Source organism: Marmota flaviventris, chromosome 7 (assembly GCF_047511675.1).
Source record: "Marmota flaviventris isolate mMarFla1 chromosome 7, mMarFla1.hap1, whole genome shotgun sequence".
Lineage (NCBI taxonomy): Eukaryota > Metazoa > Chordata > Mammalia > Rodentia > Sciuridae > Marmota > Marmota flaviventris.
Window position 1 is genome coordinate 10,832,192 of NC_092504.1, and position 15,265 is coordinate 10,847,456.

A 15,265-nucleotide genomic window follows, 5' to 3' on the forward strand; every position below is an offset into this window, starting at 1 on the left:
CTGTACTCTTAGAAACAGGTAAGAAAGTGGCTATAAAATCCAAAAGAGAAATTTAAGTTATACAAAGGCTAATAAATATGTGGAAATGATATTTTATAATAATACCAAATAAGATAAAGATTGCAAATTATAAAATTTATTTGTCATATTATGGGAAATCTTCCATTCACTAATAATTAATAGAGAAGATAATGCTACATTTTTGGAAATTTTTCAGTTATGATTCAGATGCTCCCACTTACTGTAAATGTGTAAATGTTAATAAGATTTCCATGTCTTAGAACATAGCGTTAATATTGGATTTTGCCATACACACACATATATTTATCAATGAAAATACGTGGCATATGTCAGACCTTGGTATATTTTTTCATACTGGTTCAGGAGATCATTTTTCCCCCTACAAGAATATGACTTTACTTATGAAGCAGCAATAGCTCTTTTTATTTAACTTGATGTAATGTTGATTTTTTTAAAAAAGCCAGTGCTATTTATGGTTTGGTGTACTCTAGGATTATAGTATTCATGTGATATTATATCAAATTTTTAAAATCATGTGATATTATATAAAATTTTTAAAATTAATACCAAACAGATTATTCTACTTTATATTTGGTACTTTGGTACTTTTAAATATTAAGTTTTTAGAGTAATTAAAAGTGTGGAATTCCTTAGAATGAATTATTTTAACTAATTTCTAATATATATTATTTGTATTTTCTTAAGATGAAATCACTGCTAGCTTCAGAAGATTTGGGCCTTTGGTAGTAGATTGGCCTCATAAAGCAGAAAGCAAGTCCTATTTTCCACCAAAAGGTAAGGGTTTTTACTGTTAATAGTTGCTAAGGAATCATTGTATATAAGAGCAAAAGAAATGCTGTCAATTACTTTGTGTTTTCTTTTAGAATTGCATATATGTATATAAATATTAATTTATAGAGTGATAACTTAGGTTGAATGAGTCAGAATGATCCTGAAAACTATTCCAGTTTTACTTTAAACCAGTCAGGCTTGATGGAGGAGACTTGACATAAGTATCATAAGACTTAATATATTTTATTATAATTTAATAATGATTTCATAATCTCAATAATGTTTGACTACTCTCTCTATAGCATCATTCTAAGTAACTTTTGTATGAACAACGTAATAAAGTATCCCTCTGAAATGAAGATCATATGAAGTGATTTATTTATATTTTATAGTATATAAAGCTACTTGAGAGGTTTAAATATTATAAGATTTACATAAATGTTCCAGATCACAGCAGAGTAATATGCAATCTGTTTGTAAAGAAGTAATTTAGATAGAGAAGAAATCATACTGATGTTACCTTGCAAATCCCATGATGATAAGCGGACGGTAGGAAGGAAGAGCTGGATGTTATTAAGTCAGTCAGAATGGCAAATTGCAGATCTTCTGAAGTGAATAAAAAAAAGGAGAAGTTGAAAGACTAAACTTTTCTTTGAACATCATAAAATCATAGTTCTAGAGACTTGTGGCTGAGTGAATCGTCAAGCCTAGAGAAAAAGACTCTAGCGGATCTGTTAAATGATCTGATTGTTGACTGTGGGAAAAGAAACATGATAAAGAATTATTGGCACACAAACACTTACCCGCGTGTTCCTAGTGAGGAATTAGATGGCCCTTCTCCACTTGTTGTCTTTGAGAATTATAGAACCTCCATTACTACTTCTTTTACAGAAATAGAATAATGTTCTGATTTTTTTATACTATAAGATCTTAGATCTTATATTATCAAACATCTTTTATAGGGATTCTGGATCCTTGATCTATGTGGGAATCTATTCAAATGTAGAGACCTCTCTTCTTGTATGCCAAGTTTTTACATGATTTTGGAGTTTACTGAACTTGGGGGTCTCCAGCCTTTGTTTGCTTATTATTGGTACCAGGAATTGAACCCATCTTAACCACTGAGCCACATCACTAGCCCCACTTAGCCCCTTTTATTTTTTATCTATTGATTTCTTTATTTTGAGACAGGGTCTCACTAAGTTACCTAGGACTTCACTAAGTTGCTAAGGCTGGCCTGAACTTGGCCCTGCCTCAGGCTCCCAAATCCTTGGGAATACAGGTGTGTGCCACCATGCCCAGCTTCAAGCCTTAAGTTTAAAGAGAAAATTGGCTTCATATAGATAATTTTTGTTAGCTTAGTTTTCAGCTATTGCTGTTATAATTTTATCATCTTGTTCTTTTATAAAGGTTGAGTGTTCAGTAAAAATTTCTGTTTCTAATGTTCTTGCTTAAGCTGTCATCTTCCCTCACTGGGTCTACCCCAGCTGTTCTCTGTCCACATCTCTTGCTTTCTTCCCCTCCCACCACAGTCCAGCTACAGCCAACTCTTAAAACTCAACTGATGATCCCATTACTTATTCCCCTTCTCTAAACCCTCTTGTTGTTAAGATAAAGGCAAAAATGCTTTTACCTTGTCTGGTCTCCCTTCTTTCTATCTTCTTCTACTATTATTTCTTGTCTTCCTCCAGTCCCAGAACTGGTTCTGCTCTCTCCTGCCTCAGGGCTTCTCTGTATGTCTCCTGGCCTGAAGGTTCTTTCCATAATTCTTTGTCTGTATATTCCCTAATTACCTTTTCTATCTCAGCTTATGCATTGGTTACTTACTAGGAGAGGCCCTTCCTAGTAAATCAGCTTCCCCTTGTTGCCCTTGCTAGGAGCACTGCCTCTTTCACAACTTCACAGATATGTGATTGTTAGTGTCAGTTTCTTTCTCCCCTCTGTAAGACTGTCTTTATATGTCTTTAAACTTTGTAAATATTTGCATTAGGTTATAATTTTTATAATTTTTTTAAATATTTGTATTCTTGTATTATTAGTAATTCATGATCTGATAATTGCCCAATAATTGATACAAGTAACAAAAAAAGCTACAGGATAGAAAAATTACTTTGATCTCAAGTAGGTAGGAGAAATCTTCACTGAGAAATTTTGAATTCTAAAAGCTATTCTGTAATTTAGATAGATAAAAAGGAGTTGAACAGGGTTCTAGGCAGGAATTGAAATGTACAGTTAACCCTCTGTATCTTTACGCTCCTGTCTTTGATAAATTCAACTACGTATCAAAATTATTGAGTGAAAAAAAATATTTGCATCATCACCAAACATGTAAGAATTATTCTCCTTGTCGTTGTTATACAACTGCTTATTTAACATTTATATCGTACTAGCTATTATAAGTAATAGCTGATTTGGAGTATATGGGAGTTATAATGTATATTTGCATGTACATTTTATATACAGGTACATTTTATATACACGACTTGAGCATCCCTGAATCTTGATCTCTGTGGGGAATTATGGACCTAAACCCCTAAGGATGCTAAGGGCTGACTATAATTTTAGAAAGAATTTTGAATTTTGGGGGTGGAGACAGATACAAATTTTTACATGAACTACTTGCTTATATAGGAGAAATGGCATTCCAAGCCTAGAAGGATGGGTTGTAACAATTAGTAAAACACAACAGTTGTCTTCATTGCTGTTTTTGCCATTGTTATTGTTTTTTTCAGTGTTTATTTTCTCAAACTAAAGGGAAAAAATAGCACTAGCAAATCATAGGTTTTTTGATACAATTATAGTTAATTATAGCTATTGCCAAAGACTAGTGTTTCCAAGCCTTGTTCTTTCAAGTATTTTCTTGTTTCTGTAATTCAGTATTCTTTCATGGCTTGGAAAACACTGATGTAGAACCATTTAGTTGATACAGCTACCTTGTAATAAAGCAGGGACTTGAGCCTATAGAAGCTGAGCCACACATACACCTTCTACTTTACAGTGACCAACAATCACATTAGCTTACTATAATAAATTTTGAAGAAATCATTATATGGTTTAAAGAAAACATACAGATATTTTAATATCTAATGGCTTGCATTAGGTTATAATTTACTTGCCATATTGCTTAATTTTTATAATACAAACATTTCTTTCCAAATGGTAACAAAAAATTTTTAAGTAATATTAAAAATATGGATGTTTTTTAATTGAGTAATATTAAAATATTAATATCAAAATTATCACAAAATTAAGCAAAAATATTGAATTTAAAGTATTATTTCAGTAAATTAGTCTGATGGTTTCTTACTGTGCCTAGATTGGCTATAGTTCTCTCATCTTTTGTGTCAAAATTAAAGCCTTAAAGAAGATTAGTTTTCATTTTTTCATGCATATTTAAATTTCTTCAAGCAATTACAAAAATCCAAGAAGTGTTTTTGATCGTGCATAGTCTGGTGGCACACACCTGTAATCCAGGAACCCAGAAGGCCAAGGCAGAAGATTGCAAGTTTGAAGCCAGCCTCAGCAAAGCAACTTAGCAAGACCCTGTCTCTCTCTCTCTCACACACACACACACACACACACAAAAGGGTTGGGGATGTGGTTCAGTGGTTAGACAACCCTGGAGTCAATATTCAGTATCAAAAAATAAAAAATAAAAGGAAATACTTTATTGCTACCCTTGTGACATAGAATCCATTGTTGACAATAGCTGTTTTTTTGAGTTCTGAGTACGTGACCTTGCACTTCCCATTGTATCACAGAACCGGATGTGCATAGTCTACTTGATGGCAGCTTTGTATTGGGACTAGATTACAATGTTGTTCATTTATTTGGATAGACATGTTGTCAAGGCAAGACATTTTTTAGGTCAGTTGCTGTTTTCAGCTGCTGAGAATAATCTCATAATAGAAAACTTGCCATAAAAAATTGACACTAGCTTTTATATAACTTATATTTTGCCTTTTTTTTTTGAGGGGGTACTGAGGACTAAACTCAGGGTCACTGTACCACTAAGCTACGCACCTTATTATTTTGAGACAAAGTCATAGAGGCTAGACTGATCTTTTCACATTCCTGCATCACCCTCTTGAATAGTTGGGTGTAGCACCCAACTGAATGCATGTTTTTTCCAAAAATATTGGCAGTTGGTTCACAGTAAAGAAGGGAAGGACTATTTCCCAATAATATAGGTATCTAAATAGGAGCTTATACCAGCTCTCAACCTAGTCTTCAAACTGCGATTTGATTTAAAAGTCCTTGACCCATCCTTAAATAACATGTTTCATTCCAACCTCTGTAGGGTAACTTTCTTAGTATCATCTGAAAGTTTTTAGGAATACTAGAATTTTCTCAGTACTTACAGAATTTCCTAGGCCTTTCCATGTGTGCTGTTGACCAAAAGTATGCTCTAGAACTCGTATTATTCTGAGGATATTTGAAGGAAACTCTAGCTTTTAATACATTAAACAGGCTAATTCTGCCAGGTTCTTTATAAGAATGTGGTATCTCTCACTATTAGACATGGGAGACCCCGGGGCAAACGTGAGTTTGAAATTACTCAGCTAACTACTTGCTCTGACATTGTCTTTGAGCAAGTAATTTAACCTCTTGTTAAGTCCTTTTTTTTCTATAAATGGGGACAATAATTAATAGACTTGTGAGAATCAAATGAAATAATTTAGGTAAAGTTCTTAGTACATACAATACCTGATGGTAAGTGCTCTACAGAAAGCTGCTAATTGTTTAACTATCTGTGTTTGTATATATTATAAAAGATATTGTGTTCTTTTAGAAGACATAATGACTCAAGTCCTATTTGATAAGGCTTCCCCCACCAAAAAAAAAAAAAAATCATATGTTTCCTAAACAGTACTGAAATTTGAGGTGAAGTCTCTTACTTGACACATTGCCTCATTTCTAATGGTTATTCCAGGCTATGCATTCCTTCTCTTTCAAGAAGAGAGCTCAGTTCAAGCACTAATTGATGCTTGTATTGAAGAAGATGGAAAGCTCTATTTGTGTGTTTCCAGCCCTACTATCAAGGACAAACCAGTAAGTAAATACCATATGAACTGCATGCTACAAATTTTTCTAAAATTCTTTTGAAATGTTTGTTTAAAAACAAACATCCCAGCAGCTTGGGAAGCTGAGGCAGGAGGATTGCAAGTTCAAAGTCAGCCTCAACCAATTTAGCAAGGCCCTAGTAACTCAGTAAGACCCTGTCTCTAAATAAAATATAAAAATATATTTTTAAAAAGCGGGGACAAGGGATGGGATGGGGATGTGGCTCAGTGATCGAGAGCCCCTGGGTTCACTCCCCAGAACAAGAAAAAGAAAAAACTACCATGTTAAAATTTCAGTTTTTAAAACATTCAGGAGAGTTATAGTATCTAGATAGAAAATTATACTCATAATTTGTCTCTGAATCCAATTATAAAATTTGTAAACAATGAAAGGAGTAAGGCTCAAATGTAATTTTTTTATAGGTTCAAATTCGTCCTTGGAATTTAAGTGATAGTGATTTTGTTATGGACGGTTCTCAACCTTTGGATCCCCGAAAAACAATTTTTGTTGGAGGTGTTCCTAGGCCGTTAAGGGCTGGTAAGTCAAATCTTAACAAATTTTGCTTTTTAAAACATCATTTAAATGTGTGTTAGTGAATTCAGTAAACATTGGCAGTTATTATGGACCTGACATCATTTGGCAGGGCAGGGGCAGATTCTTAATTATACCAGTAATAGCTCTAAAGAATTTTGAAAACCTTTGTTGAAATTTCGAAGGAATTGGATAATTGGATACTCATCTATCAATGTCAATAGCTAACATCAAGCAAACTCTGAGAAGAACCCACTTGACTACTTCAGACTCCTAAGTACAACTCTCTAAGATATACTGCATATGTTATGTAGGTTGATTTTGATATCTGAATAAATATGGAATTTTTTTTTAGTTTTTCCTATATTTTATCCATTAACTAAATTATCATTTTAGATGAGTGATAAACTTCTGTTTATCATAGCCAAAACCAGAAGTCTCCTGAAAAATGTCATATAGGATAGAATTGGAGATGCAAGTGCCCACCGTGTCAGCAAGTTACGTGATACCACACATCCTCTGAATTCCATCATTCTTCCAGTCTGGGACATGTGTGTTAAAGAACTGTTGACACACACTTAAACATGATGACTTCTATAATGAAAGACTGTGGAGAGTAGATGAGCATATAGCAAGGAAATGTGATGTGAACTGATATTTTAAAGATACTTGTATTTGAGCTCTGATATAAAGGTGAACAGAAAGAATAGGAGTGGGGCAATAGGAGTGCTGTGAGGGGTGCAGTTTAGAAAAAATAAATAGCATGTTTAGAAGTCTTCAGTACAGGGAGGCTGGGTGCAATGGAGGAACTGGAGGAAGCCCAGAATGGCTGATTGAGGGAGGATGCAAGGAGTGAGGCGAGAGACACAAAAAGACACTGAAAAGTTAATGCCAGTTATATCATACAAGTCTTTAATAGGCTGATTTGATATTTATCCTCAGAGCAAGGGGAGACCATTTGAGTTTTTAAGCAGAGGGAGGACATATCATATTTGCATTTGAGCTAATGTTGCAAATAAATATGGGTAGGCCAAGTTAGGAGTCCAAGAGACAGTGGTGGCTAGGATGAGTAGTCACAGTGGACAAAGAGTCAGGCAAACAGGTATCACAAATACTCATGAAGTAAATGCAAAAGTTGAATCTTAGCTTTCAATTTTGAGCCAATATTGGATTGTGGTTTCTTCCACTGAGGTATGAGTAACACAGGAGAAAGGAGCAAGTTGGAAGGGAAGATTGTGAGCTTGGTTTTGAACACAAGTTCACAGCACCATTCAGAGGTTGTAAATAGAAATTTCAGTTAAACCATATGATATCTGGTATAGTTTTTTTAACAATCATTCTTCTTACTGTTTTGGAAGTAACTAAGGGGGGGTGGTCAGAATCAGAGAGATAAGACTGTTATAAAGCAGGTGAAAATGATGATAACTTGAAACAGGATGTTAGAAATGAAAGTGAGGAGATTAGATCCCAGGTATATTTTGAAAATCAACTTCATGTGTGTAGTGGAGGAAAAGAAAACATGGTAGCCAAGGATCTTTACTTGGCAATGTTATCCTTTTTTTGCTTATGAACTGGGTCAGCAAAAACTCACTGGAATGTGTTTAGTGAGATGGAGGAAGATCAATTTTACATGTATTCCATTTTTAACTCAGTAGATATTGATATTTAACAGATACTGCAATATCTATAGCATATCTGCAATATGAGTTGTCCAGTAGACAGTTGTATTTATGAATCTGGAGTCCACAGGAGAGGTTCTTACTAAAGATACAAATTCAGGAGCTTGAAATCTCCTAATGGTATTTAAAGTCATAATTCAGGAGTCACCAAAGCCAGGAGTATAGATAGAGGATTTAAACTTAAGGCATTCTGACATTGAAAAGTCAAAAGAGTTGAGTAGGAACTACCAAAGAAGAGAAAATTATCAGTGAAGTGCAAATTAGTAGAACAACATATCTTGGAAGCCAGATGGAGGAAATATTTCAAGAAGACGGAAAAAATTAATCATGGTCAGTGCTGCTTATACGTAGATGGACCATTGGACTTGTTACTAGGGAAAGTTGACCTTGACATGAGCAATTAAAGCAGAGTCATGGAATGATTGCAGTCTGATTATTAAAGGTTGAACTGAAAATAGGAAGGCAGGGATTCAGAAGTACCTTAAAAATTTTTAAAGAATTTGTCTGTAAAAGGAGAACACAAAAATGAAGTAGTACCAGAGAAGGAGAAATATGGTTGTGAGCATCTTTTAAAAGAGATTTCAAAAACAATCCAAAACAAAAATGTATTGGAAATGACCAGTATGAGAGAAAAACTGATGGTAAGGATGAGGGAGGGGAGAATTGCCAAAGCATATCCTTCCACTGTGAGGGCAGATGGGACCTAGTATATAGGTGACAGGATCAGATTGAGAAAAGAAAGCATGAGACTATTTACACTAGAAAAGAAGATAGCATATAGTATATGTAGGGTTAGTGTGGTAAAATGTGGTGGTGAGTCTAATTTTATATTTTAAAAACTAAAGAAAAAAGGCTTCTTAATTCCAGGCCCTCCTTTAGCAACTGAGTTTTGTTAATATTCTATTGTCTTCCACTGACTTTTTTAAAAGTACTTAAAAATTCTTATTATTTGCTTTGTTTTCTCATATTTAATACGAACATCTTTGTTTTTTGAAGTGGAACTTGCTATGATCATGGACCGGCTATATGGTGGAGTTTGTTACGCAGGAATTGACACAGATCCAGAGCTAAAATACCCAAAAGGTGCTGGTCGGGTTGCTTTTTCCAATCAGCAGAGCTATATTGCTGCCATTAGTGCTCGATTTGTTCAGCTTCAGCATGGTGATATTGATAAACGCGTAAGTTGCATACTGGGAAGTCATTTATGTCCCATAAGAAGTTGCTGATCCAAAGCTTGTTACTCTAAAGAGTTAATAATATATTCAAACACTTTTTATACTCCTTTATCTCTTAGAGTTATATCAAAGTATCCTTGAAATGCACAATTCTTATACTTTAAAGTAAGTATACTGTAAAAATCATGAATATAGATCATTTTAAAGCTATGTTTACCATTTTATCAGCCAGTGGGTGGCAGCTATCTTTCCAACCACGGAAAGATATTGGCTGCCTGGGATTGATTCCTGTTTCCACCATTTGCTTTGTAATCCTGGGCAAATTAATCTAATCCATGCCTACTAATAAAATGGAAAACAGTACTAGTGTTTGTCTTAGTTAATTTGAGAACTAAATGAATTCACATATTCGTATAAGCACTTAGAATAGGACTTAGTGCAGAGTGAGTACTATTTCAATGTGGGTTTTATTGTTCTTGTTTTGTGTCCCAGGGTGCTTAACCACTTAGCCACATCGCTAGACCTTTTTCTATTTTGAGACAGGGTCTCAGTAAGTTGCTGAGGCTGGCTTTGAATTTTCGATCTTCCATGCCTTATCCTCCCATACTGCTAGGATTATAGGCATGAACCACCACACCCAGCTAAATGTTAATTCTTAATAATAAAATATAAAATTAAAATACATTGTGTAATTTCTCTAAATTGATTGATCTAAAATTTAAAACATTAGCAATTTGGTAGCATTACTTACACCGTCACCAAGTTCTGTGAATGATAATTAAAACCTGTCCTATTAAATAATTCTAAGCACTGATTACCATCTAAAATGGGGCAAAGAAGTGAACATAACTCAATTATTTATTTATAGATCCATATCATAAAAATCTAGGAAGAGTTCTTTTACATAGCTAACCAATTTTCTAAAATAACCATGTTTACATTTACAGTACACCTGAAATATACTAAGAATATGGGGTAGAGGAATTTTTTAAAATCCAAATTGGTAGCTATAACTTGAGTGAGCACTTTATTTTTCCAGTGTAACAGTGTCATGAAGCCTTTTCTGAGGCTGCTTTGCACATTGAAAGATATTTTGAGGACAGGGAAATTAGATGACTCAATTCAAATTGACTAGACTATGGATTGCAGAAGTAGCCATCAATATAATTATGAGATCATCCTATTTACAAAAGAAGTACAGCAAAGGTTTGGTCAATAAATGCAGAATGGCTTTTTTTGTTTGCATTGCCACATAAAATATTACCAAAAGAAAAAATAAGAGGAGGGCTATGCTTTTATTCAAACATACATATATAAACTTTTTGAACTGATTTGAACCTTAGATTTCTCTAGTCATGTAGTCCTCAACCTCAGCTACACATTAATCACTTGAGAACTTTAAAAAATCTTGAGTTCTGGGTCCTACCCTCAGGCTTCTGCTGTCCTTGGTCTGGGATACACCAGGGCAGCAGGAGTTTATAAAGCTCCCCCTGGTGACATTAATGTACAGCCATTGTGAAGACCACAGATCTAGTCTTATCCCCTACTTTTAGAAAGAGGTGATGGATCACTGAAGAAGGTATTTACATGTGTATAATTGTTCAATATGTGCAAGCAGAAGGAAAAGATGGTTGCTGTGTCATACCTCACACCTCTTTGTTCCAAAATGGTAGGAAGGACCAGTTATTTGGAGCAGAGTATTGATTCCTAAACAGCAACTCAGATGCAGAGCAGATGAATTAAAAACATGGGCCTTCTTAAAGTATTGAAATAACCGAGAGAAAAGTTTATTTTCTAAGCTGTATGCTACAAAGGTATATTTCGAATCTTATTTGAAAGAATTTGATTCGTCACTATTTTAGAAGTAACCAGTATTTTTTATACATGGAAATATGATGCCATTAACCTTGATACCATCATCTCTTCAATGTAAATATAATTATTAAATCATAAAATAGCTTGAATGACTGTATAAACTGAAATGTATACTATCCCAAAGATTCATTGCCTACTTATTTTGAAGGAATTAAAATTATGTATTCACCTTAACCTTTTAGCCTCATGTACATTTTGAGGCTTAGTTCTTATCTCTCTGATAGCTGGGAAGCACAGTCACAACAGAGCTGTGTTTAATTGTATGTTTTGCCTGTTTTCATTACTAATACAATTAATTCACTAATTTCTGGTAGATACTGGATTGAATTGTGTTATATTTCAAGTTGTATAATTATTAATTGTTCATTATTTCACTAGTTATGAGTCCAGGGTGACAGAATATTACTTTGTAGGTTCTCTGAAGTGAAAAAAGGAAAAGGCAGAAAATAAAACTAGGTCAAACATTGATGAAACTCCCTTTCACACATTTCTCTTTGAATTCTGTGATTTTGGTATAAGTAGATTAGCTTCATTAAATAATATCTAGAAAATTTAAATCATTCCATTTTAGTCAATCAACAGTTTACATTCAGTAGCTCTTGAGCATATTTGGGGGAATATTATAAAAGGGAAGTAAACAGAACAGACCCTGGTTTCAGTGTGCTTGAAATTTTTAAGAAAAATGTCAATCACAAGAAAGTAACCCAGAAAGCATGTAAATGTACCACATTTATTTCTATGATGTTTTCAGAGTTTCTGCTTCATGCCATACATTCTGCTAGATATTAAGAACTGAATGTTGAGCCCATGGTTGCCATCCCTATGCTCATGGGATTTATAAACTAATGAGAGGAACTTGTAACTCTCACATTACCTGCATTTATTCTTTGATCACAGTAATGCACTTTGTTAATTTTATTTGTAATGAATATGATGAATCAAAAACAGTAGCATGGCAGAGGTCAGAGAGAATTCATAAAGGAAAAAGTTGGTAAAATTTGGGCATAAAAATTTTGTTGTAAAAATTATAGATCAATAGGAAAATGGTAAAAATTCTTAACTTGCAAAAATAACTTATAAGTCAATTTTTTAAAAAGATATAAACAGCCGGGCGCAGTGGCGCACACCTGTAATCCCAGCAGCTCAGGAGGCCTCTGCAATGGCGAGGTGCTAAGCAACTCTGTGAGACCCTGTCTCTAAATAAAATGTATACTGGGGATGTTGCTCAGTGGTGGAGTGCCTCTGAGTTCAATCCCCAGTACCCTCTGCTGCAGTCCGGCTGCAGCAAAATAACGGGGGGGTGACGAACAACTTGTGCACCTTGATACAGCAGGAGTGGGAGCCGTTTATCGTAGGACAGGAGCAGTATTTATACATTCCACACAACTTATCTAATTAGCATAAACTAGATACAGCAGTCAACCAATAAGGAATCTCCACACTTAATGGCTTGCTTTTGTTACTTCTCAAACCACTCCCTCAGGCATTTTGCCAGGCACCATCCAGACTTGTTTACGAACTCTAACATTCCCCTGGCAAAATGCCAGGTGTTATTTTTGACTTGTTTACAGACTCTAACATTTCCCCCTTTTGTTTAATTTAAATAACGACCATAGTGGTTTTTACAGAAACTTGTTTACAGACTCTAACACCCTCCCCACCAAAAAAAAAAAAGATATAAACAGGCAATTCAGAAAAATAGAATGTCTAGCCTACATTAAATATGCTTATACTGATCCTAATCAGTGAAATAATAAATATAAGTAATGGTGTAATTCCATTACCTTCCTATCAAATATTTGGGGTAGAAATCTCCTTTTCATCAGCTTTTATGTGTTTCCAATTTGTATTTTAAAGGATACTTTCATAAATAGTTACGAATTCAATAGAATTTGTTGGGTTATTTTTTTACCATAGCAAATTCTACAATATCTCAAACTTTGCCCTTCAAAACACTCAGTTTTCTGTCCTCTCCTAAGGAATAGCTAAGAACTTTCGGCTCTTTGGCACTGTTCAGTCAGACAAGATAATAAACTTCCATTTATAAAACTCTTCTGAACAGGAAGCAAGGGTATAGCAGCAAATTATAGTTAACACTGATTTAAATAGTGTTTGCCATGTGCCCAAGCCCTGCCATGCTTTTTCTTGTGTAATTAAATCCTCACAACTCAGAGCCAGATAGTATTATTTTCACTTTACAATGTGGAAACTGAGGTTGAGAGATCTTATCCTTCAGCCTGACTGCCATCTTCACATCCTCTGCTGAGTCAGAGCTTCACAGTGAGCCTTTTGATTTATACCTTATAAATCCACAGAAATCTAGACATGCTCTTAACAAGTGAGGCATGGTTCTGGTTTGTCTGTACCAATTATTCACAAGAAAGGTGTAGCTCTCACCTGCAGTAGAGAAGCTCTGCTTTAACCAGTGTCAAGAGTGTTGCCATCTTTTTGCTATAAGAATAAGGGAAAAGACAAGTGGAAACCATTTGTCTTCCATGACTGCTTGATAGCCTGTCTGCGTTTCACTCACAGTCACCCCCAACTCTCAAAATATCAATACAAGGTGTTTCAGAGAAGGTGTTTCAGAGATATTAGTTCAAGAAAAGAGAAGATGGAATGTCTTGCAAATCAATTAGATTTTTAAGGTTTTTAGAAAGTATTCCATTTTGGGAAAATACAGTAAACACCATTTATAGTCTTCTGAAGAAAACATAATAAAATAAAATAGCAGAATTAACTGCTTGTCACTTAACCACACAGCCAATTATAAACAAAATATAATTAGTATAAGAACAGATGTCTTTTTTTTAACCTACTATATAGGTTAAAAACTAATTCCTTGTGAAACTTTCTACATTCTCAACTTTTCATGCTAGTCCTTTTCTCTAGAACACTGTATAAACATTTTAAGTCATCAATAAATTTGATTCCTGAAGCCAACCTTAATGAGACACTTTCTACCTTCTCTTTCTCTAGGTGGAGGTGAAGCCATATGTGCTAGATGACCAGATGTGCGATGAATGCCAGGGTGCACGCTGTGGTGGAAAATTTGCTCCCTTTTTTTGTGCCAATGTCACTTGCCTGCAGTATTACTGTGAGTTTTGTTGGGCAAATATCCACTCTCGTGCAGGACGTGAGTTCCATAAGCCATTGGTGAAGGAAGGTGCTGATCGTCCACGACAGATTCACTTCCGCTGGAACTAAGAATAGCAAACTGGCCTCTGTTTCAACAAGGAAAGAAAGGGTGCATGTGGCTTACTGTGTCTGAAGATACTGACATGCAGAAGAAATAAGTGCATTCTTCTGCTTTTCACCCCAGCTATCAATACATGCATCTTTATCAGCAGCCAAAACACTACAAGCCTCTTGTTTTTCACCAAAACCCTACATCTCAGGCTTACTAATTTTTGTGATATTTTCATGTTAAAATAAAATGTTTTTTTGTATTTTCTCCAAGTTATTTTTATATGTAAAGTTAAAATTAGATATGAGAATGTTTTGCGTAGGGGCAACACAGTCTGCTGCTATATAGTGGGTGAAGCGTGCACTTATTTCTAAACATGGGTTTTTAACTTCAAGATCTGCCCCAGTAACTTTACCAAAGGTAGCAAAATAATAGTGAAGATGGAATATGTCTGCTACAAATGCTTATTTTTATTGTTGCTATTTTCAGTGTATACATAAACTAAAAATTAGGGTTGATTTTTTTGCTCTCCATTTTGACTTGCAAGAAATAATACCTCAAGATAATCTGATTTATTAGCTATTTTTAAACATTTTTAATCACAAGCTGTATTAGCTTTGCTGCTATATAGGTGTTATGTGTAAATGCCACCTATTAATACGGGATTGAAAGCGTTAGAGACACACTGCATTGCAGATAAAATGCAGGCAGCACAATGTGGCCTAGACTGCCATAGTTTTAGAATGTGAAAAAAAAAATGCATGTTTACTTACCTGTATACACCATATGCATGCACTAGAATTATTAACTAACAAGAGGTGAGGTATTGCAAATGCTCAAAAAAGCTCTCTTGAATCTAGGTAGCATGAACAAATTATAAAATTTGTTTAAAAAAAAGCGAACTTGCATGCATTATTGTGACTTCAAGTTAAAAATGTCCTACA

At 34.6% G+C, this 15,265-nt stretch overlaps 1 protein-coding gene across 7 annotated transcripts in view; it reads left to right on the forward strand.

Moving 5' to 3' along the window:
• Cpeb2 (cytoplasmic polyadenylation element binding protein 2) overlaps positions 1-15,265 on the forward strand; it is a 71,864-nt gene that overhangs the window by 53,738 nt on the left and 2,861 nt on the right. For 6 of the 7 annotated variants that reach the window (XM_027943029.2, XM_027943045.2, XM_027943016.2 and 3 more), the window contains 5 exons: positions 727-816; positions 5,747-5,865; positions 6,300-6,414; positions 9,084-9,265; positions 14,114-15,265. The exon at positions 14,114-15,265 is cut by the window's right edge and continues 2,861 nt beyond it. In XM_027943029.2, the coding sequence (XP_027798830.2) occupies positions 727-816; positions 5,747-5,865; positions 6,300-6,414; positions 9,084-9,265; positions 14,114-14,341 (734 nt within the window). In that variant the 3' untranslated portion in view covers positions 14,342-15,265. The remainder of the gene's footprint in view (positions 1-726; positions 817-5,746; positions 5,866-6,299; positions 6,415-9,083; positions 9,266-14,113) is intronic. The other variant, XM_071614153.1, reaches the window with a different exon arrangement.